Source organism: Fusarium fujikuroi, chromosome FFUJ_chr01 (genome assembly GCF_900079805.1).
Source record: "Fusarium fujikuroi IMI 58289 draft genome, chromosome FFUJ_chr01".
NCBI classification, from domain to species: Eukaryota; Fungi; Ascomycota; class Sordariomycetes; order Hypocreales; family Nectriaceae; genus Fusarium; species Fusarium fujikuroi.
Genome location: NC_036622.1, coordinates 4,021,652 through 4,044,599, shown reverse-complemented (window position 1 = coordinate 4,044,599; position 22,948 = coordinate 4,021,652). Strand labels below are relative to the sequence as shown.

The window sequence follows — 22,948 nt, the reverse complement described above, 5'->3', positions numbered from 1 at the left end:
TTTCATAGGTACAATTAAACACTGTCGAGTGAATAGAGACCCAGGTAACGCGAAATGATTTTTCTTATCGATAAGACTTTCTGCACCTTCAAGACGTTTTAGCCTTGATCGCATGCAACGTTCATCAACTCTATGATAGTTGAATAATGACTCTCCAGTGACTTATCGCTTCCTGTTCATTTTGCCTGGACTGATCATATTCAACGTCACCATTTCGATTTTACCATATCCATTCTCAGCCATGTCCTCTCACAAAAAACGAAGAATTGAGGGTGTAGATGCAACAAAGCGTGAGTGTTACACTCTTTGCCGTGTCTTTCGATCGTGCTAACTCACATAATAAAGCGATGAGTGCTATTGCTGCTCTTGCTGCTCGACGAAGAGAGGCTGCAGCCTCTTCAACGTCCGCGCAACAATCCCCAGAATGCGATGAGAAACAACCCACTAGCAATGTCAACTACTTCAGCCTTCTCCAAAAGGGAACCAGTCAAGTCGGAACTCCATCAACTCCTAAGAAGAGTGCAGTAAAGACTCCTAGGTCACAGCGTCTGACTGAGTCGCCTGCCGCACGTTCCAAGAGCCATGAAATGGCAAGGTATATGACCCGGCATCACTAGCCTCGACATCGCTCATCAGCTTCTCAGTCGGCCACCGGGATCTATAACTCCTGAACCCGGGACAGTTCAAAGGGCCATACCGTACTCATCATTTCGATTATCCGATCAAAACCACCGAGTTAAGAAGGGAGGCGTGGTAGAACTACGGCTTTCTAGCAAAGAGGTAAACTTCATGCCTCGCATCTTACAAATATCTTGACTGACTTAGCAGCGATTTCCAATCATTGGAAGTTTTGGTATTAAAGTGATTCAAGGTGAGGTAGTGTTGGCTGGTGCTACTCTCTATCCTGCTGAAACTATTGAATGGGTTCATGCCCCTTATTGCCATGCAGTGCCCGTGTTACGGACGAAGGAGCAGACGAGACTAGAGCTGCATCCAGATAAAAATGCTCAAGGTTTGCGCCAGTTGGGGCGTTTATCACCACTATTCAGGAAAATGTGGAACGAATCACCCGAGGGAGACTCAACCAAGTCAAATAAAGAGTCAACTTTTCAGATTGTAAGTTGTCTTACCTGCTATGAAAGTGTTTATTAATGCTTTTCCAGGTCCAAACGCCGGAAGATGCCCCTAAAAAATGCATCATCCAAGAGTTAGACTCACTAGCTGCGTGGAACAGGAAGCTTTCATCCCTGGTGACGACCAGTCGAGAGAAGCCATCTCTTTCAACGTTGATATGCGGTCCGAAGTCGGCCGGAAAGTCTACTTTTTCGCGTTTGTTTCTGAACCGGCTTTTGACAGATCGTTCTCATAGACAGACCCTACGAGGTGTTGTGGTGATGGACCTAGATCCAGGCCAACCGGAATATGCGCCAGCTGGGACTTTGTCTCTCGTGTTTGCGACGAAGCCGAATCTAGGGACACCATTCACACACCCGGGCATCAGAGATGCTGCTTCGAACGTCGTTCGTTGCCATTCGATGGCCTCTGTAACACCAGCATCCGACCCCGATCTCTACCTGGCTTGTGCGGTCGATCTATTTGATACGTACAACAAAAGTTTTGCGGGTGTTCCTCTCATCGTCAATACACCAGGTTGGATTCTTGGAACTGGGCTCGATCTTCTCTGTGCCCTGGCCAGGATGCTGAAGCCTGAAGAAGTGTTATATATGTCTGAAGATGGCCCCTCTGAGACAGTCGATGCGTTGCGGGCTGCAACAGCAACCACGCTTACAGAATTACCCTCCCAGCAGTCCGAATTTACATCAAGAACCGCTGCTCATTTGAGAGCGATGCAGACCATGTCTTACTTTCACTTACAAGATCTAGCTTCGACGACCACGAAGCAAACTGATACCACCCAAAGGTTGAAGTGGAACCCATCGCCACTTTCTTTCAGACCACCCTTACTTGTACGATATTCCTCCAAGAAGGGGATCTTCGGTTTGGTATCTTACGATTATCAATGTTCGCCGGAGTTGTTGGCCGATACAGTGAGCGGACTGGTTCTGGCGGCAGTTGAGATAGAGGATGTGAAAGCATTTTCCGGATTCATCCAAGACCAGGTCTCTGCCGATACATCATCGAAGCTCCTGAAGCTTGACGCAACAAGTAAAGATGAGGCTCTCCAGATCGTATCAACAAGTCCCGAAGGCATTCCTTTCATCCCCAACTATAATGACGCTGCTTTGGACCCCCGGTATTCTCGAACCATTGGGCTGGTTCTCCTGCGAGGTATCGATACGAAATCACACACCCTGCAGCTTACCACACCAATTCCAGCAGAGGAGTTCAAACATATCAAATCCCAAGGCAGAGACATTGTCCTGCTTCATGGCAAGTTTGATACTCCAAGTTGGGCCTATACCGAAGATCTTTATGAAAGAGCTGGGACCGACGAGGGCAACGACACAATACTTGAAGTTACAGATGAGGATACAGACGATGATAGGTCAGAGGCCGAACCAGAAGACGTTGACAGAGTAAGCGATTTGACAGAATTTCCCTGGGTGGAGGTGCTGAAAGGGAGCCAGAAGCGGCCAGTTGGCTCAAGAGTTTGGAGGGTCCGTAGGGATCTAGGCCGCAACAATGCTTGAGACTAGTCCGCAAGAGTACTGGGAGTCAACAGATCGGCGATGATGGTGGCTGCGGCCATCTGCTACCACTCGCTAGCGACCGTTGACCACCCAATGGTGGGGTTTGAACCGGCACTTGAGAGCAATTGCCATGTGGCGAGCTCGGCATGGAAGAACTAATGGCGAATTGGCTGAGCTGAGACTTACTGACAAGATTGGCCAGCCTCAACTCAGAATCTAGTTAATAGCTCACACAAACGCTTCGATGATCAAAGGCGGAAAGAAGTGAAGCAGGCCTAAGCCGGTGAGGCATGGATGCCAAAGAAGAACAAATCGCGATGATAAGTTGGAACTTATCGCAGCCCTTGGCCAGATTAACCCACTCCTTGACGTGTCAGCTCTCGGCCCCAGACATTGGCCTGATGTAACATCGTTCCCACCTGGGCTTGTTTTGAGAGCATGATATGGAGTAGATGACATGTCATAAACAACCTCGTGGTCGGATTGACGCCATGCACAATTCGCTTGTCTTGGTAAATGGAACAGTACCAATAGTTACAAATGGACTACGGACACTAGCTGAAGTCAGGCCATTTTGGCAGATTCTAGACCGAGTTTATCAAGTTCTCCGAAGAATAGAATCGAAGCAAATTCCGGGAGCTACCAATAATCATCCTGCTCGTGGAAGTCGAGATGAGTGATCTTGCATGACATCCTTAGCATCGCCTAGCATCAATTGGTCGTGAACTTGGGCATACCAAAGCTGAAGTCATGATTTCGTTTTACCAACTCGTTGTGCGTTCAAATGAGAGCCCAGAAATGCGCCAGCTTGCATAAGTTTGCTCTTCTGCCCCGCTTATGACCTGACCCGATAAATCTCGGGAATCGAGGGGTTCTTTCGGGTGCATTGGCTGGCTTTTTAGGAACTTTTCAAAGGATTGAGGGTTATGATATATGCGAATTTGGTGGTGTTTATCATCAGACTGGAAGTTCTTATACTGCAACGAATCCGCTCCTTCTCTTTTTACTCTGATCTATAGTTCTTTCCTCAAGTTCTTTCTACCAAGAGAGTGGCACCTTCTCCTTTCTTGGCCTTACTTACACCTAAGCTGCCTTGAGGTTTTTAGCTCAACATCAATTCGCGCCTGCCATGCCATAGGAAGGTTTAACTGCATAAGATACCTCAGGTTGTCTCTCAGCACCTTATGACCGTGTTTCCTCCGATTTGGTCCTGTTGGCTTCTCCATCTTCTTTGCTCAACAAATATACGATAATAGCAGCGCAATCTCCACCAAGAAGTCACTCAAACTCCGAGATATCCACTGTCTTTCCAGAAAGCGGCCATCTGCATACGCTTGAGCTGTACCGAGTGCCAAAATGGAACCTCCGCACGTCCTTGCTTTGAACTTTGATGCCCAAACCCCATGCTTGCAACCAGAGACAGAGTCCTCTGCCTTCTTACTGGACCTCAGATACGACATCTCGAGACAATGGCGCTGACTAGGGATGCAGCAACCCAGTGGGCTGCATCGAGGAAATGAGCCAGCAGATCTGGCCCCTGTATTGCACAGTAGGGTTTGGCCTTGAACGCACAATTCCACGAACTTTCGGGGGGTCGGTACTAGTCTCCGAGGCGATTACATTACAATAGCTCGTTCACGGATGCGCCATTACACAGAGTCATCGGCAGACGAAGTAAAGAGCCCTTACACACGGCGGATGAGACTTCTTCTTTTGGATGTCGTTCGATTTTACGCCCTGTTATGCGACTCTGAGGCGCAGGATCTGCCTTTGACGCATGCAAACGTACCGGCAAGTTCGGACGAAGCATGAAAAAGCATAAAAAACTCGTGGTGGAAGCTTGGGGCAATCGTTTGCTCGAGGGCGAAAAGCAACCACCGCCATGCGTTTACCTCACCGCCTCTCAACTCCCCACGCGCCACATGCGATAGTACGACTTTAGATCAGTTCACTTGTAACGGCGCGCCTTTGTAACTTTAGCTCGAATTTCGGAACCTTGTTGTATAGAAACTCTCCACCACCATGACGTTTGAGCGTTGGGCTTCAAGGTTGTCAAATTTGACGACATGGACTAATGGTGGAGAACACCGTTGAACCCATCTCATGGGATCGGAGGATAGTCAGTGACGTGCATAATGGGTTGGAGGGTCGAAAGAACACTCTGGTTCAAGTAAGTTGGTTATGGACATCTACATAAAAATATGCAACTCATATCTCCAGATACGCCAGTCTGAGCATGTTCAACTCTGCCCTTGTCGATTGTATGGCACATATTTAGGGTTCTCTCAGCCTGAGTTTCACTCTTAATCGGCGACCGGCAATGTGTTCCTTTCACCACATGGGTGGGTAGCATTCACCGCCCGCTCAAGCTGCATCAGCACCAACGTACACATGGGTGAACGACAACGACAAAACGAAACATAATTTGGTAAAGCCCAGGCCTGCCCAAGCAGACAAGGATTGCACATACATACCCTGTCAAGAAATCTCATTTGCCATGATCGCGAGCGGCTCAATAGGAAAACAGGCCTTATGGTTGGTGACTGGAACGCTCAGACCGGGCGACGCCGGTCTGCGTAGCGGGGACAGCGTCAACGAAACTAGGAGAGGGGTCCAGTACGGGATTTCGAGAAGTCAAATGGAGAGACAACAGTGGATTTGTGCAACAAGACGATACAACAGAATGGAGCTGAAAACGATGGATGATGCATGAATGGTTGGTGTGGGTGAAGCAAGGGCTCTTGGGGCTTTGCTTTTGATCCTTGACACAGGACAATCTCCTGATGCCAGTGGAGGACGACATGTCCAGAATTGATGATCTCTCGACAAGACACAGCAAGTTGCGATTACCATGCCCAGTGGATGTTCAACAACGTAATATTTGCTTCTTTTAGTTAAGTCAGGAAGTCGGATCGCAAGGAAGCAACATTGACCAATGAGAAGAACCAAATGGTTTCCCAAACTATGGTTTCATGATGGCGATAGCCATTTGTTCTCAGACGATTGAGCCACAAAGAATCTAGGAGATGCATGTTGGGATGGGGCATCACAATCACTAAGCATATTCCATCTGACAGTCTCACTTGATCGCCTCGCTTATCTCCGCTGGTCCCGTTAGGACCCATCGCTTCGAATAACCGCCGACTCGCAAAACCCTCGGCACGAAATTAGCAATGGAACAGGCCCCCGAAGTGATGCATCTCTTCTCTTCTCGTGTGCCACCTAGCCACCCACCCACTTGATTGATCTGCAGGCGGGCAAATGCATCTTATTAACAACGTTCAAGCAGCATTTTCTCCACTCGGAACCCATCAACATGATTATTCGCCTTTTCTGTTGCCGGTGATATGGTCGTTTCTATTCATCTTGTTTTGATGCGTAGGCTCCTGTCATATTGGTTCATTTTACAAAACACTCTGCGTTCATACCCAAAAGTAACAATAACACCACACATACCCCGTGTTTCCACTTACTCTTAGTCGATAAACTCATATCTATGCGGAACACCGATCCTCAGTTTGACGGCTCTATAATCCATCGTCATGGGAGAAGGGGCTCAGCGACGAGAAGTCAGCTATCGATCTGCGTGCACAGAATGTGCACGCCGCAAGCAAAGGGTAACAAACCCCAAACTTGGCCATTTCCAGAACGGCCGGCAAGTTACTATGCATTCATGCTGAAAATGCTAAACATGTACCCAGTGCAACCGTGAGTGGCCATGCAGCGGATGTCAGAAACGCAAGGTGGCCGACAAATGTCGTTTCAAGGACACCAACCAACCGACTGCAGACAGGGTTACCTTGGATAGACAGAGAAAGACTCGCGGCAACAACAAAATCGGCGCAGACTCAGGAGACGAACCCGACATTGAAGGCACAAGAAGCAATGGTATCGACACCTTGGGTTATATGCCTTCCAATCTTATTTTTGATCTGGCATCGGAACACGAGGTTCGTGACATTTTCTCAATCGTTTGACTCTATCCTAACATTATCCTTGCTTTCAGACCACAAGGGGTGCATCACAAGAATTCGTGAAGGATCCTAGAAGTTTTCCACAGCTTGAAAGAGCTTTAAGAGTCATCCCTGCCAGGCCTTTTACCGGTATGTACTGTCAGCAAAACACGTCAGAACATCTAGCCAACAGCGATATCAGACACACTTGTCCAAAACTTCCTCAGCAATGTCAACTACCACTACTACATCGTCTACCCGCCATCTTTCATAGAACAGTATCAACTGTGGTGGACATCACGAACCGAGAACCGCCCTCTTAGCGTCCAATGGACTTGCCTTCTCCTAACAATTTGCGCATGTGCCTCGCAGTATACCGACGTCGAATTGCAACAGAATCTTGAGGTTGGCCTTGGTGATCCGATACAGCGTATAAGTGAGCGGTTTCATGAAGCTGCTCGAGAGCTGGGAAGCGCTATACCCCTAGGTCATGGCCACATTATCAATGTTCAGCAACTCCTGCATTCTTGTTACTGGTTCAAGGCCGAAGCCCGTTTTGTCGAATGTTGGCATGTTTTGAACTCTGCTATTCGAGAGGCCCAAGAACTATGTATGCTTGTGTATAGCTGGCAACTTGACAAGATAGCTGACTTTATCACAGCCATCCATCAAGAAGGCAAGGCAGGCCCCATCTCAGAATTTGACTTGGAAGTAAGACGGAGAATCTGGTGCATTCTGGACACTTGGGACTGGTATGTGATCTTCTGCACAGCTCAATGGCTTTTGACTTATGTTCCAAAAGGCAGATTTCGACACTGTTGGGTAGGCCTATGATTATCGATCGAGCCGACTGCGATGCTAGCCTTCCAAGTCTCGGCTTGGAAGGATGCCAATACCCGCCTCTATTACACATGAAGATGCAATGCAGCGTAATACGACAACTTTCTCGAAGATTCGGCTCGCCGAAAAACGTCACGACCCATGCAGATGTCCAGGAATACCAGGGCATCATGGAGACATGGATCGCAACCTTTCCACCTCCCTTCAACGTCCAGCATCCGGATAGATCTTCAGACGTTTCGTGTCCCTGGATGGTCCTTCACAGACATATACTGCATACTGTGGCATTTTCAATGCTCTTACAGCCTGTCCGTGGTTTCCTTACAAGACCCTTTGCTATACGATCTTTACAGGCGGAGCTGCAAATACGCAGCGACGGCATCAACTATTGTCTGGAGCTGATGGTATCTTTGCGTAGATTCTTCAAATATGCCTACCCCCGAGATGCAAAGTTCCATTTTGTTCTCTTTTGTATTTTCGATATCTCGACAGTCTTATGCTCCGCAGTTCTTCATGATGAGCATCACACACTTCCCCGACGAGACGATGTTTACAAAGCCATCGATGAGGCGCATGCTATGTTGCAGGAGCTTAGGATGGTGACTAAATCAGCCAAGGCATCATACGGTATCCTCACTCGAATCGTTCAGCGTCTCCCACGGCCAACAACAACAACGCATAACATGGCTAGCAAAAGCCCAGTGCCCCCAAGGCCCCAAGCTCCCCCAGAAGTTGCTACATCACCACAAACACTATCGCCTGGCAGCGTATCAAACTCCCAAAATTCCCCTCCGGCGGCAACTTTCTCACCTTCTCCTGTTATTATCCCTACGCCAGGCGCAGTGTCTCCAGTATATACCTTGGGAGGTGTTCCTGTCGTGGGTGGTGACTTTGTGCCTCCCACCGCATACGCTGCTACTGCACCATGTTCTGACTGGCAGCCACAATTGTACATGCAAAACCCAACAGGCTTCGTGCCCGCTGAGGGCCCTGTGTTCGCGAACATCTCAGACGAGGAGCTGGGAGAATTGGCCAATTTGTGGAATTATCAGTCTCTTGACTTCAGTTTCATGAGCACATAGTTATGCGTCTGGTGTGCCTATAGCATGGTCACAAGGCCATATCTGGCTGAAATCTAGATGGCCAGGAAGTGATAAACCAGGAAACACTTGGGTTGCTTAGTGCAATCCCTCAAGATTATAGGACTATGTGGTATGGTACCTATGGGATATTGGACATATTCCCCCATGGAATCATGAGATTTATTAGCGCCAGGACGCTTTGATTTATGACAGCCTGCCAAAGTAGGTGGCCATTGTATAGCCAATATTCGAAGTTAGCAACATGCTTGGCTATGATGAGTAGCATGACGAAATGAGCAGGACTTAGGGATTACGAAATTGCGAAATAAATTTATTGCTATAAACTAGCAAAGATATGTAAAAATTTACGAGAAGGCTGCTCAAACGAGAACTGGGTTGACCCATATGACAGGTTCAACTTTGCAAACGGAGATGGTAAGGCCACGAAGTGGTTGTCGAGATATACCGTCCTAGGATCGGTTTTGGACATCTCACAAGATTTGATCAAGCATTTGGGGAAATTTTGATGAGGCGATGACAAAATACGCCGTGAAGTTATGCTGCCTCGAGAGATGAGTAATTGAAGCATCACAGAAACTTTGGAGGATAGGAACACCCATGCCCACCACATTATGTTTTCTTATTTATAATTAATGCCTGTCTACCTCTGTGTAATGCAATATACGTAAGTGCTCTGAACGATACCAATCTATAATAGCACAATGAACCCAACATGTCGTGAACTGTACATTTCGATACAAAAAGGAGATGTTCCAAAATGACAAATAACCCCCGTGAATCATGTAATCCATTCTTCCGTGCTCCCCTGAGATGGTACTTTTGATAAAACATCAGAAATGAGGCCAACTGTTTTGAGTGGCCAAAGCCAATGAATGGAGTTTCACAGGGCTACTCCTTGTAATGGAGGAGAGCCTTGATGATCTGCCAGGAGATAATTGGCCAGAGAGAATGCCTCAGGAAGCCCGAGGATTATGCTCTCGCGATTGATGATGCATTGTTATCCTTTGGGTTTTGGGGCCTAATGTCAAGAAGTCTCTAGCCTGATTGGCTGTTTGATGACTGAGCCGCCCACAAATAGATAAAGCCCAACCCCCTCTCAGTGCCATGCTTTGTCCCTCATCATTCTCGGTTTCCTCATCTCTTCCACAAGGGATCGTGCGTCGTCAATCGTCTTGAGTCTTTTCATCATGAGACTTGCGCAACCAGGTCTTATGCTGCCTCGACCTGTGCCGCCCGCGACGTGAGGGCTCCAGGCCATATGCTGACGTACCCTCATGAGATTCATGCCGACTGGAACACAAGGGAACGATTCACGCAATGAGAAGAATAAGCAGTCCCTCGTACCGCATATCGCGATCCCAAATTGGGATCAGGTTGCTCGGGGAACATTTCCTTACTTCATTCCACGCCCATGCACTTCAATACCGCTTCTTCTTGGAGGAGCGGTCTGCAATGCTCTAAAACGCCAGCAAATAACCGAGAAGATAACAACAGTAATACAGAATATGAGACAACCCAAACACAATGCGCACAACAAGGAAAAGAAGCAAAGAAAATAAACAAACATGTAAGAGCGATGCAAGAAAGCTGAAAACAGGACCTCTTTCCCGTCGCACAGAAAGCAAAATGGGTATAATATTTACAAACAAAAAAGTGGTAGGGTATATGCTTCAACCTCCTGGCGGTGCCTGATCAACAGAATCACTTCGACCAACTCGCATACGAAGTGATGCCGCCTTGGAGGTTTCTATATCGCATCAACATTGCTGGTACCGTAGGCCCAGCTTCATATATGTCTCCAACAGTGGTCTCCCAGAGTTGGTTCAGGTCAACGATCTGGAGATTGAGATAATCGCGGGCAAGAAGATACCGTCTATCAGAAAATCGAGCAAGAAAGCAAGTCAAGGAAAGAAAAGTCAAGGAAACGCACAAACCTACCTTATTGAGTAATGTTGAGGGAGGGTATTGGGACGAACCAACACGGCTAGTCTGGAGCCCCTGCTGTTAGCTTATGACCAAGATCTAGGGACAGGAACTGGCGACGAACTTTTCAACGATCCCTCAAACTGTGCACCAATACCAGCCAAGTTTGAGTTTGACGAAACGGCCATGACAGGATGCATCGGCTGGTACCTGGCCATTGCGGCTTCGAGGCTCGCAATGTTGTATTCTCGAGGTTGAACGCCAGCAACACGACCATTGTTGGCACCATCAGACTGGATGCGGGCAAAGACATTATCGTGAGAGTACGTAGTCACACGGCTCTGTGACAGTTCTGGGGCCTCTTGGCGAGCTTCTACTGCAACGCTACCATCGTCATGTCTATTAGCTGCATTGCCCGTCACTTAATACCGAGAACGTCCAAGACGTGCTTCCTCAGCGGGCAACGCAACGTACCCGACGGCCGAACCCTGATGAGGGACGACAGAAGACATGATTATTGAAGGGCAATATTGGACGGCCGTTATAGATCGAAGGTAGGAAGACCGAGATTGCTATGAATGAAGCGATTGCGGTGGCGGCGGCGGCGATGTCGGTGGTGATGATAGTGACGAATGGACCCGAACGACGACGCCAACGAATACGGCCTTTGCCAACGACCGATGAGAACAATAATATAGGAATGGACACGAAGGAAGGGTCTGAGCAGCATGAGCTAGAAGTGATGCAGCGCAGAAGACGAGCAGCGGTGTTGAGCGCACAGAGGAGAGCGAGGAGGAAGTGGGCGAAAGCTGGAAGAGATGGTAGAGGCGGCGGCGACGGCGGCGGGTGGGGGAGTGACAGCACCCGCAAGAGCTCGATGGGCAAACAGCTGCGGCGCAAGGCAAAGTAGCTAGGGAGAGCAAGAGTATGAGGTAAGATAATGCGTGGAAGGTGAGTGAGTGAGTGATGTGATGAAGTCAAAGTAAAGAGTTGTAAGGGGGTGAACAAGTTTATATCTGAAGTACTCGATAGAGTTGGGATGAAGGGATGGGATGGATGTATCAAGCATGAGCATAGAGAGGGAAGGAAAAAAAATAGGGACCAGGCCGTATGACGGTACGGCAATCAAGTAACAGTAAAAAAAATGCGACACGATCCATCCAATGTGTGAGCGAGTGAGCAGCCGAGCACGGAGAGGAGAGGAGAGGAGAGGGGAGTGGGAGGGGACAGGCGGGGGAGGGGGAGGGGTGAATTATGATGGCATCCAATCCATGGATCCATCCACTGCAGAGCCATCGAACCCAACCCAGCTCACCCCCAGCCCTGAGTACAGCACAGCACAGCACGCAAAAGGGGAGCAGCAGGCCCAGGAGCAAAAGAAAGGATGCAAGCCGACTGACGTGCAAAACGGCACCTTGGCCTTAGACCAGCTCAGCTCAGCCCAGCCCAGCTCAACAAGCACCGGTCTCCCATTTGCACCCGCCCGGCGCTCTGGGCTTCCACTGCGACTTGGTTAGACTCCCGTCACGTCTCCCCTCCCATCAACGTCCCTGGCTCTAGATAGCCTAGTCAAGCCCAGGCCAGGCCCGCATAGCACAAGGGTTTCCTGCTCCTTGAGGCTTGTTCGCTTTTGGCCCGGCCACAGGCGATCCAGACCCCTGAAGTCGTGTATTCTGCACAGAAGAAACCCGAGCCGTGCCTTGTTGATGAATGTCATTGTCGTCGGCGAGAGACAGCAGCGGACAAGACAAGACAAGCGGTAGACAATAGAATTGGCTTCACTACCCCGCAGACTTACTTACCTGCACCCCTCTCTCGTTTCGTCCCCTCAAATTCTTCAGTCTTATTTTGGCCGAGTCCCCCGAAGGAAAGGCAACGAGTCCCTGAACCATGCACCATGAGAGAGAGAGAGAGCAAGACAAAGGGAAAAAAAGAGGGTATGGTGATACCCAGTAAAGATATGGATCTCTGGCGATCTCTCGCTTCCCCGCGGGCGTGGACCTCAAGTCCAAACGTCTCATCTAGCCTGGGTCTAGCACCAAAATTAGCAAACCCGTATGAAGCCATCAATAGCCAATGGATGCACCGGCGATTGCTATTGGCCTGGGTTTGATTCAATTATCGAACCATCACTGACGTATGACGGTGACGATAGCAGCACTGGGGCTTTTTCAAAGATTGACGCGCGCAGACCCCCAGATCTTTTAACAATCATTGAGTCGAACGAGAAGAAGAAAGATTATCTCCATGGCTGAACCCACAAAGGATTGTTTACCGCAACTTGTCCAAGGGGCCGGTTTTGTACTCTGGCACTAAATAGACTGCAAATGGGTCCGCGGAAAGGCAATGGTCATCCGCCCGTCGTGATGCAGCATCAATCCAAATATCAGTGTACCCTGAAGAAGAAGAGAAAAAAACATCAACGTCAGTCCGCTTTCAATTGTTGGTGGAGGTGGATGGAGGGCGTTGACAAGACGAGTGGCGTGCCGGACCACTCCCCAGCACCAGCGGCAGCGCCAGCAACAGCACCAAGTCCATCTGCAGCAAGCACCCCGAGCTCAATGACAGTGGAAGATGCCCCTTCAGGGTTGCCTTTTTAGGTTCCGGGTACCCATGCGGACGGTTCGCCCAGATCGACGGGGCGGGCTTGTCTGGAGAAACGGTGCACTAAGCAGCACCAGCACAAGATCTTTATAGCCACACACCCTTTGGCAAGGCTTAGTGAGTTCGAAGATGTGACTCGAGTGGTTCAGATTCAATTTCTGATGGTAGCTCAGTTGCGGAGAAATACCACCGCGCCGAAAAAATGTCCCCGAGATATCACAGACACGGCTCTGAGATTTTTCGGATAATCAAGTTATGACCGTCACTCTATGCTTTACGGCAAGCTTTGCCCCCTAAACAGAGGTTGAAAAAGATCTCAGCAAGATGACGAGGCCCGCCTGACAAGCTAACTATCTTGGTAGATATAAGATTGGGCCAGCTTACCCGGCTTTGCGTCAGTCGCGTACGTTCGAAATCAATTAATGAAACGCGACTGACAAATTAGCTAGGTAGGTAGCCATTTGATCATCAACCAGGCTTTGACTCGTTGCGCGGTTCGGTGGCATATGACGGAGAGAGACAAAAAGCAAGAAGAAGAGGAAGAAGAAGAACAACAACAACGGAGCTGGAGTTCTAATCATGGTTCCACCTTGGTTGTTCATTCTCGAACCCCGAACTCCAGTTCCGCTTTTACCACTCTGCTATTGTGAGTTGGTAATGACGCTAGCGACGGGCACGAAGCCGGAGATGGTGGCCCGGCAGGGCAGAGGAAGAGGGGGTGTGAGCAAGGAAACGAAACAAAGGAATTACGGCTGGAAGATGAAATCAATGGAGCATCACAACGAACCTGAATTTTCTCGGTTCACAGTCGGGGAGGCTCCCGGCTGTACCATCCATCCATAATGTGTCCATCGCATTTCTTTCTTATACCCAGGACCAGGCATGAGGTGGGCTTCGGCGTTTGGTAGGTGGACGCACTGTCACTCGCCTGCTCGGCCCAGGATATTGGGCCAGGGGTTACTACAGTACATACATCCATACGTGCGTGCCGGAAAATGCTGGCCAGCGCAACATACCCTCCTCCTCCCTGTCACCTCAATATGGTTCCCGAGCTACCGAGTTCGCGAGAAATTATGCTTGATTGCACTTCCTTCTTTTCCCAACACGAGCCAGAAGCACCCCGAGACTGCTGTATCCACCGCCACACCCATATCCCCAAACCCCCTTAAACAAGCTGGCGAGCATCGCTGGATGCATGTCAATGGGGGAGCCATCCCGTCAATTGCTCTGTGGGGGGCATCTTAGCGTCGCCCGTTCAGCGTCGGGCAATGCCAAGATAAAAGCAATGCAATGCGACTTTGTTGTCTCTCTCGAAGTGGATAAATGACGCACCGCCTCATTACAACTGTGGCGCCATAGGGAAACCAGCCACACCATCTGCACTTGAAGCTTCTTGGAATTGCGACTTCTTCTCACGACAAGGCCCCGCCACGGACTTACCGGCCTTGAAATTGAGCTCTTCCGTGCAGTACAGGCGGTCATCGAAGTGAATCTAGCAATGTGAGTGGACGAGTAGCGCTCCTCGGCTCCGCTCAATGAGCTGGCTCATGAGGGTTGAGCGAGCTCATACGGACTGAGTGCGGTGTCAGCGAGCACAAAGTTATCAGCATCAGATGTGTGTTCAAGCCCCGCTTGGAATCTTGAGTTTTGAGGTGAGACAGGGATCAGAGAAGGGAATCTCTTGCGCGCGTGGGGAGGACATCCCAGATCCCAGACCCACCAAGGGGGCCTTTACATACAACTAACTGCTGGGCCGGGCTGGCTTGCTTTGGACGCGAGCTCCGGCACTGTTCCTCGGATCTAGGCGGTTATTGTCTTTTTTGTTCCCCTGTTGTTGAGATCTTGCCTTTGTGGGTGTGAATCAAAGGAGTGCAGGGTTTGCAGGAAGCTGTCAAATTAGAATTTGAGAGGGTGTGTGGGCAGAATGTCTGTCTCACCAACTCGATTGCAGCGCAGTCTTGTGCATGGCATGCGCACCTCGGACAGACAAGTTCAAGACTACACTTCTTTCTAGAAGCAAAGCCCAGGTGCTGTCGCCCGTGTAATTCTAGCGTCAGAATGTTGAGAAGATGCTGGGGTTCACCCCTGACACCTCGTACACCCCTGCTCAATTGAATGGGCGTGCGTAGGTATTGAGGTTTGTCAATTGTCTGTGACGATGTCGATCCCGTGCTTCTTCGCTAGCTATGATCATTGTTACAGCCAGGAAGTGCATACCAGTATAGCATTCTTGAACTAATTCATGGAGTTTTCCGACAACGCGCGACCCACTGGTGGTGCAATGAAGCATTATGATTGCACGTCTTCTTCCTGTCTCGCGTGAGATTTGAGTCGAGCCGTCTTTGCGAGCCTCGTTCTGGAAAACTTCTCCTTGTACGTGGCGCATCATTACCTTCAGGCCCATCATTTTGTTCGTAGGTGCCCAATGACGGCTAAATTAAACGGTCATAAGTGCTTTGGTGGCCTATCTACCGTGGGAGCCTCTTGCTTCCACGTCACAGTACCTCATCTTTGAGGAGCAAGAAAACACCAGACCTTAATATAAGGTATCAAAACAAATTTAGCAAAATATACTCCGTATCCTAAGTTTCAACTAAATTTAGGCTCATTTGTCATTTTGGGTCAAGGTCCTGACTTTTCTTTCCTCCCCTAGCTCATATCACTCCTGGGGTGCAGGTTTGGTGGTGTGCATGCACTCTGGTAATGTTCGGCTTCGTCATGCCGATCCTTTGGCTAGAGACAAAACGCAGGTACTGTCCCTCCAGGGATAAATCTCACAGAACATCGGAAATGGTTTGCAGCTGGGGGGCCTAGATACCGGGGGGCTCAAGGCCCTGGTCATTGATTGCTCTCCTTGACGAAATGGTGGCTGCCGGGGAAAAGAAAGCAACAAGCCGGGGGTGCAAGTGTGGGCTTTCTGAAGATTGAAAGCCGAAATCAATGCCAGGATGCCGAGTTAGAGCGTTTCAACACGATGCAAATGCAGTGGAGGGTGCAGCTGCATGTCTAACAACCGATTTCCACGGGTGGTCGATTTGAGTAGCAGCTAGCTTATGGCGCTCATGACAGCTACCGCTTCAATGCCAAGGAGATTTTTGCTCATCAACGTCTAGGATATGGAACTGAGTCCCTCCCTTTCCTAGCTTCTGCCTTCCAAGAGCATGGTCCAGCCGAACTTGGGCGTTGAAGTTTTGAGGCCCCCCAAGCCATCTTACTAACCAGGGTTGGCGCTTTGACAATACAGTAGCGCCCCCACAATCTGAAGGTAACCAAAGAGTTTCGTTTGGCTCTTCAACTTATGTACAGTCTGAACAGCCGATTTAAGGGCAGGATGTCCTGCATGAGGGGCATTCTGCCCTCGACGACGGTATAGCCCTGTAGGCCATATCACGGTATTCAACTACCTTGCCGGAACTGCAGACGATCCCCGGACATAATCAGGACGAACAAGCTGCCCGATCGCGGATGGAAAAATGAGCCTTGGCAATACTCACAGACAGCGCCACATCAAGGAAACCCATGGTCAGTTCCAGTCAAGCCGCACGGGTCAAACAACATCGCATCTGACTGTGCCTGCTGTCACGGAAATAGAGTTCCATCTGCCGATAAGATCTTGGATGAATGTAGTTGGCAGATAGAAATTAGACTCGCTGGGGGATTGAACATCGTTTTATTAAGGCGGACTTCTATGACTCTGATTTGCATATGTGCTTCTAGAATATTGAATGTAAGAAGACAATACTTTTGAAGATAGTACAGCCTCAGTGATGGTGACGACGTGGTTTGTGACAGTAAGACCGCGGCTTGCTAACCTCGTGCCAACTACAGGGAGCGCCAAAGTGGCAGTTGGGCGTTGGCGTACTCCATACCAACCACGTAAGTGAGAAGAGAGAAGATGGAACAACCATAATGAGACTCGTCTCAGGTTGGATATCACATCGACTCGAGTCTTTGAGCGTAACAACTTTCCTAGCGACTCGTGCCGATGCCAGAGTCTAGGGGAATTATTAGTGTTAGTTGGAACCGGCATAGCCAAAACGGGCCCGAGTGCCTACCGATAAACTGGGCCCCGATGCCCTCAAAGCCGGTGGAGGAGTGGGGCCGCGGGCGGTTCGTGAGACGGCCCAAACTCACACTGTCCTGCATGTGGCTTCCGGGCACATACAGTGGGTCCTGAAGACGGGCGGAAACAGGCACGTACAGGTCGCTCACGAATCTTATCATCGTGATTTGCTTATCTTGGGCTGTGGCTTGACTGGAAGACAGTCTGTGCATTAGTTAGATGCCAACCGTATTCGCGTTGTGATGAAAGGAAGAGTCACCGTACCCATTGATCTTGTCTGTGCGGTTCTCGGATTGAACAGATCCTTGTGTGGCCTTTGTTGAAGAGTTTGTCATTGTCGCTTGTCAAGTGAGCACAAGCTTGAGTTCGAGTTCAAGTATCTCGTGTGTGCTTGAGGAAATGATGGAAGGCTATGAAATGGTTCATAGAGCCGTGTAATACAGGTTGAGCGAGGATGCGTGGCTCTCTGAGGAACCGGTGTGCGGTCATGAGTTGCTGTTGAAGTGACTATTGACTGGCTACTATAAACTCTGAAGTTGAGAAGCGCACACTGGACTTTTATAACGGGAGTGCCCTTGGGCTCGGTTTTGGAGCCAGGGAGCATCTCACTTGGTCAACTTACACATAGCGACGCGCCAGTTCAGGTATGGCTCACGTCATGCAGCCTCAGATGCACGGGTGGCTTCTCATCCAGACTGTGAGGGTGGGTGGTTGAGGCTCCGAGTTTGAGGACCTGGCCAGTAGCTTGTCATCTTTCGGGGTAGGTCTGCACGATTGTAACTGTATCCAACACTGGGAAATGGAGGCCAGCATTAAATATAGTACAATCTATCAGGGGTTAAATCCGTATGGTTGTTGTTGTGCAGTTTCAAGGCCTGCATCTGTCCAGTTGCGGGATATTGGCGCAGTCATTTGAACAAAGGGGGATTTCCTCAGAGCAGTTGATCATTTGCTCAGTTTCGTCTTGTCTCTGGCTCATAAAGCAGCAGCAGTAGTACCTAGATGACCAAACTTGAGCCCCCCCCGGTAGCGTAACTGGATAAAACATGGACTGCTGCTAAACAGAAAACGACGGCGTTTCCTCACCTGCTGTGTGTAGCAAAACAGGCGAGAGCCGAGCTGCTGGGATCAAGGTTACGTCGACTGCCCTAACTTTCGAGGTGTGAACCGGGTATGACAAATGTTATTAGGCAGGGGTTGCTGGACCTGAGACTTGGAGTTTGGAGATAGCGGGGGAACTGGGACATCCCAACAGATAGCTCGTGCGACAGCGCAAACTTGGAGAAGACACATGCAAGTGCAGTGTGACTGGAAATTCTTTTCCGATTGGGTCCTTCGAAAGGGGATATGTGTGGACGAAGGGCGTTTGGGCCAATTGGTCATTCTACTGAAGGTGTGGTGCTGATCAGCAAGGGGGGTTGGATCAATGGCTTCGAGAAGGTCTTGAACCGGTCAAGCACCACACTCGTGTGTCTGCATTTTCGTACATACAGTTCTCTGCTATTACATGGCATCCTCATATTGCAAATGCGAATGCAATATGCAGAATGATGGTGGACTCAGGATCTGATCCTAGAGGCCGCAGGAACCGGCCACAGGCACGGTCTGACGCCGAGCGATGCCATGACCAATCCCACAGGCACCCTGTTGTGGTCTTGTGAGAGTGTCGCAGGGATCGTCGCACGGAGAAGGCTTCCAGAAGGCGACACGTAACTTAATAGGAAACCTTCTAGAAGGCCGCGAATAAGGACGATCAGCGCTTGCGACAGTGATGCTTACATGCGGACAAGGGTCCCCTACCGAGCTGAATAGTTATTCACCTTTCACCTGACCCTCGATTTTACCACCTCCAGTTCTCTGAAGTTCCTATGGAGATAACGCAAGAGACCTGTTTACGGCCGCAGTGAGTGCGCACTGATCAGTTTGGCGGCGTCTATGTTATGCGCAAGGACATTTGCCCCCCTCGATGACTCTACCATCAAGCATCTGCACTTTGGCAGGGCGATGCCCAGCGCTTATCACATCGACGACTTGCAGTGATTCCTAGCCTTGGGTACGCGTACAGTGTCTGTTTATCGTTGTACAGGCTGCTTGTTGCATATGTTGGTTGCTGCTTTATGCTATCAGCCCAGACCCGATGTGATTGATGACGCAGTGAATGAATGTGCGTGCTACATTCTAGAATGTATCAAGGAAGCCTTCCCGCGTGCCACAGCATCCATCCGTCCATCCACCCACCACACCAACTTCCTGGCCTCGTTTCTCTGCGACTGTAAGAGCCTCTAATCTGCCTTGTCACACTTCAAAGAGCACAGAAAAAGCCCTATGATCGCTAATCAAGAACCAATGACGGGATTGAGATGTGTCAAGCAAGTTATGCACCTGTGACAATATCTCTCCAAGGTTACAATCTTTGGGGTCATGTAAGCTGCATGCAGACCGCAGTTCAACTGCATACAGCTGCCATATTTCTTTACGTACTAGCAAACCGTGATGGCGACTCTGACCTATTGAGTTCTATGCAGATAAGAACTCAACCCCATGTTTCAGCTTCATATGCGGTAGTAAGCCACTCAACACCTCTACGTGATATTCTTCTTATCTTCAACCCGGAGACTTTGTGTCTCAGCCTCCAACAAGTGGCTAACTTCCCGGATGGAGTTGTATGCGAATATTTGTCAGGTCCGGTCTCTGTGTGTGCTACCAGTCAATATGCACTGTTGAGGTTGTCGTGGCTTGGGAGAGGCCGCCCGGGTCGAGTTGATGTCAAGACACGGCTGCGCGTCACCCAAATGCACGCCCTGAAGTTGTGATCCCAAAATTTGTAATGTTTCAGACAGAATTGCGCAAGCACTTCGTCGTGATTCCGCCAACTGTGCGTTGTTTGTATCAGAATAACTGACCATGCAGCTCTATGAAGCCAGTGCACAAGGCCATCGGGCCACTGATGCGTGTTGCCTCAATTGTGCCTTGCTATGCATAAGAAAATGAACTACTGGAACTCTATAATTGGCTGATAGCAGAAGTAATTAATGACTGGTTGCCTTGAAGCTGAACCACGATGAGTTCCTTTGACAACGCGATCTTGTCTCGTACTCTAGACGAGGGGCGTCAGTTGCACAGATGCCGCACAATTGCTCAATTCAACTACATACATATGAAGAATATGTTCGCGACTCTGTAGCTTCTGTTAAATTTAATCAACCGATAGATCGTCGGAGACGTTAATGGGAAGGCCGATCTGAGACTGGAGAAATCCCACAGATGAAGATATATAGACGGCGACTTTTAAAATGAAGGACCATCAGTGAGAATAGTATGACCGCATTTTTGTCACGAATCTAATTGATCGGAGACCAGAGATCGTCGTCAAAATGCGTCTCTTGGCTTCTGGGTGAACACTTCCCATCCAATAACAGAGGTTGAGCCGATGGACTCAACTCAATCAGTCGATCCAATACGTGACAGAGTAATATCAAGATGCAATTCAGAGGAATTACATGTGTTGGACTGGAACTCGAGTGAATGAATGGTAAAACACCCAAGATAATTCGTAGTGGCTGTGAGGTGAGCCTCCCTCCCTGGTGTTTGCCCAGCCTCCTTTGACCAAGGATGATCAATACCTCTGAAATATGTTTGGAAGCTATCTGAAGCCCATATACAGTATAAATAAAGCCAAAAAAAAAAACGTGAAAAAGGATAGGGGCACGATAAATCCCCGTTCTTGGCCCTTTGAACCCTTTGATGTTTGTCCTGACTCCTAGACTGAGCTGCAGGACACTATCAGCTGGTACCGCCAACGATAGAGCTACTATTATCATCTATTCTTTTTGTACACTATATCTGATGGAGTTAGTGAGCAACGAAACTCTACTGATCTTGGTTTTCAGAGTCAACGTATCAAAAGGATGATAGATGACAAAATTGTCATAGTTGTGTCAATGAGCTAGTTTCGCTTTGCACAATACGTGGAACTAGGAGTATTATTAGAATAATCATACTTTAGAGTTATCGGGATTCATATAAGCTATATCAAAAACTCAAGGAGTATTGGGTAAGATATCTCAAGGCGATGGTTTGATCATACAAGGCAGACAGACTGAGAAGTTTCAAACTATACATCGACAGCCATGACTGCAGTATGATAACTGTTCGAATTTATCCTTTTGTAAGCTAAATATCCCTATGTAACTGATCGGAACCCTGAAGCCAGCTCCTATATGCACTTTCATGAGGATGACTTCCGTTTTGATTGTTGTTTTTGTGTTTTCTTTGCAAGATTTGCATTTTATGCTATGCTTAAAGCGAGCTTAGACTCCTCAAGTCTACTAAAATAATTGATTTGAATAAAGAAAAGAGCTATGGCCTACATCAAATTTCAGCTGGCTGTCACGACAGAGCACATGACATAGATTTTCATGAGGGCTGACCGCTCCATAGATTTCCTTTGTAGCTGGGATGAGCTCAAGGAGGTCATGTTTTCGCTTTCTAGGTCTTTTTCAAGATGGTATAAAGTAACTCGAGGTCCAATGGTGCGAAACCAAACTGAACTCTCCACTGTGTTCAGGCTTTCGTACTGAAAACCAATACATGTGTGGATAAATCAAACAATAATTTCTCCTGAGATGTATTTCAAGGGGAGAAACGGGATTCATATCACTGCTTCACTTGTCTGTACAACTATTAGCACTTTCATGGCCAATTGGAACTTTCAGTCCAAACGTCAATAGTTCATAGGTTCCCGTAAAGACCATCTACATCATTGAGCAAATACTCTGGCACGGCTTGTAACACTCAAAAGTTCATTATACAATACGTAAAAGGGACTGTAATCAAATGAACAGTATTTTGATAAAACACACGAGTTTGATAACCCTTTCCTTATTTCCCATTCATAGTTTCTCTATATAAGTCCCTTAGTTCATACAATATTGCCCGTTATACTCAAACAAATGCCCGTGTTCTCAAATAAAATACGCCTATACTGTTTCAAGCTCTGATATTAGCTTCTATATTTATAACACCATCATAGTGCGTCTGTCGGAAAAGAATAGAGAGTCTCTGTATGCCTCTCAGATTTGTGGGTGATCTGGATGTGCCGTCCGCATATGTCGATCGAAGTTGTCTTTCCGTGAGTAGACATGGCCTGACATGGCCTTGCGGCACCCTTCTACCTTGCATTGGTAGCCCTCGCCTTTGCGATGTGTGCGCGTGTGCCTGATCAGGTCTTTCTGAGTAGCAAAAGACTTGTCACACCCTGAGGCTAGACATGAGAAGTACTTCATGTGATACTTTTGGTGCTTTCTATGAGTTGTTAGTTGTAGGCATTGAGGTTGGGGCTTGGTTAAACTTACGCGAGGTCAGACGGACGTCGGAATGTCTTGCCGCAGTGGCACAGATTTGGCTCACTGCCATCGGCCGAGTTCACCCAGCCGTAGGAGTCATCTTGTAGGTTGGGAGGACTTGAAGTGGCCACTGATGAGGAGGAGGGCGGTGCGCCACTGTGATCTTGGGACTGCCACATGTGCTGATGGTCCTCTGATTGCTGAGACTCATTGTAGTCCCCAGGCCTGTAGGAGTGGTTGCAGTTTGAGGCTGACTTGCTGGCATAGTAGCTACCAAAGGCATGATAGCGAGGATCAGATGTCGTTGGCTCGTTGTAGTAGCTTGAGGAGGACGAGCCAGCCCATCCGTGGTGGTAGCGGGAGTCGGAGTCAGAGTCGGAGTGGCGAAGCTGATCCGCGGATAGTTGGCTGTGGTTGCGACTGTAAAATGCCATTTCGGAGAATAAGAATTGCTTGTGGATGGTAG

The 22,948-nt window shown here is 48.7% G+C and overlaps 5 protein-coding genes; 2 read left to right on the top strand and 3 right to left on the bottom strand.

Moving 5' to 3' along the window:
- Window positions 1-241: 241 nt before the first annotated feature.
- On the top strand, window positions 242-2,651 carry FFUJ_00844 (probable Polynucleotide 5'-hydroxyl-kinase GRC3; the record flags this gene model as incomplete). XM_023570541.1 has 5 exons in its annotated part: window positions 242-290; window positions 346-595; window positions 618-780; window positions 829-1,116; window positions 1,164-2,651. The coding sequence occupies 5 exons, from the start codon at window positions 242-244 to the stop codon at window positions 2,649-2,651; spliced, it is 2,238 nt and encodes a 745-aa protein (XP_023424672.1).
- Window positions 2,652-6,193: 3,542 nt separating this feature from the next.
- On the top strand, window positions 6,194-8,526 carry FFUJ_00845 (uncharacterized protein; the record flags this gene model as incomplete). XM_023570530.1 has 6 exons in its annotated part: window positions 6,194-6,268; window positions 6,353-6,601; window positions 6,658-6,754; window positions 6,807-7,214; window positions 7,266-7,356; window positions 7,407-8,526. 6 exons carry the CDS (start codon window positions 6,194-6,196, stop codon window positions 8,524-8,526), a joined length of 2,040 nt encoding a protein of 679 aa, XP_023424671.1.
- A 2,030-nt stretch (window positions 8,527-10,556) lies between these two features.
- Window positions 10,557-10,982, bottom strand: FFUJ_00846 (uncharacterized protein; the record flags this gene model as incomplete). XM_023570518.1 has 2 exons in its annotated part: window positions 10,557-10,854; window positions 10,945-10,982. The coding sequence occupies 2 exons, from the start codon at window positions 10,980-10,982 to the stop codon at window positions 10,557-10,559; spliced, it is 336 nt and encodes a 111-aa protein (XP_023424670.1).
- A 6,061-nt stretch (window positions 10,983-17,043) lies between these two features.
- Window positions 17,044-17,472, bottom strand: FFUJ_00847 (uncharacterized protein; the record flags this gene model as incomplete). XM_023570507.1 has 3 exons in its annotated part: window positions 17,044-17,069; window positions 17,130-17,341; window positions 17,402-17,472. The coding sequence occupies 3 exons, from the start codon at window positions 17,470-17,472 to the stop codon at window positions 17,044-17,046; spliced, it is 309 nt and encodes a 102-aa protein (XP_023424669.1).
- Window positions 17,473-22,209: 4,737 nt separating this feature from the next.
- On the bottom strand, window positions 22,210-22,916 carry FFUJ_00848 (uncharacterized protein; the record flags this gene model as incomplete). XM_023570496.1 has 2 exons in its annotated part: window positions 22,210-22,441; window positions 22,492-22,916. The coding sequence occupies 2 exons, from the start codon at window positions 22,914-22,916 to the stop codon at window positions 22,210-22,212; spliced, it is 657 nt and encodes a 218-aa protein (XP_023424668.1).
- Window positions 22,917-22,948: the final 32 nt, after the last annotated feature.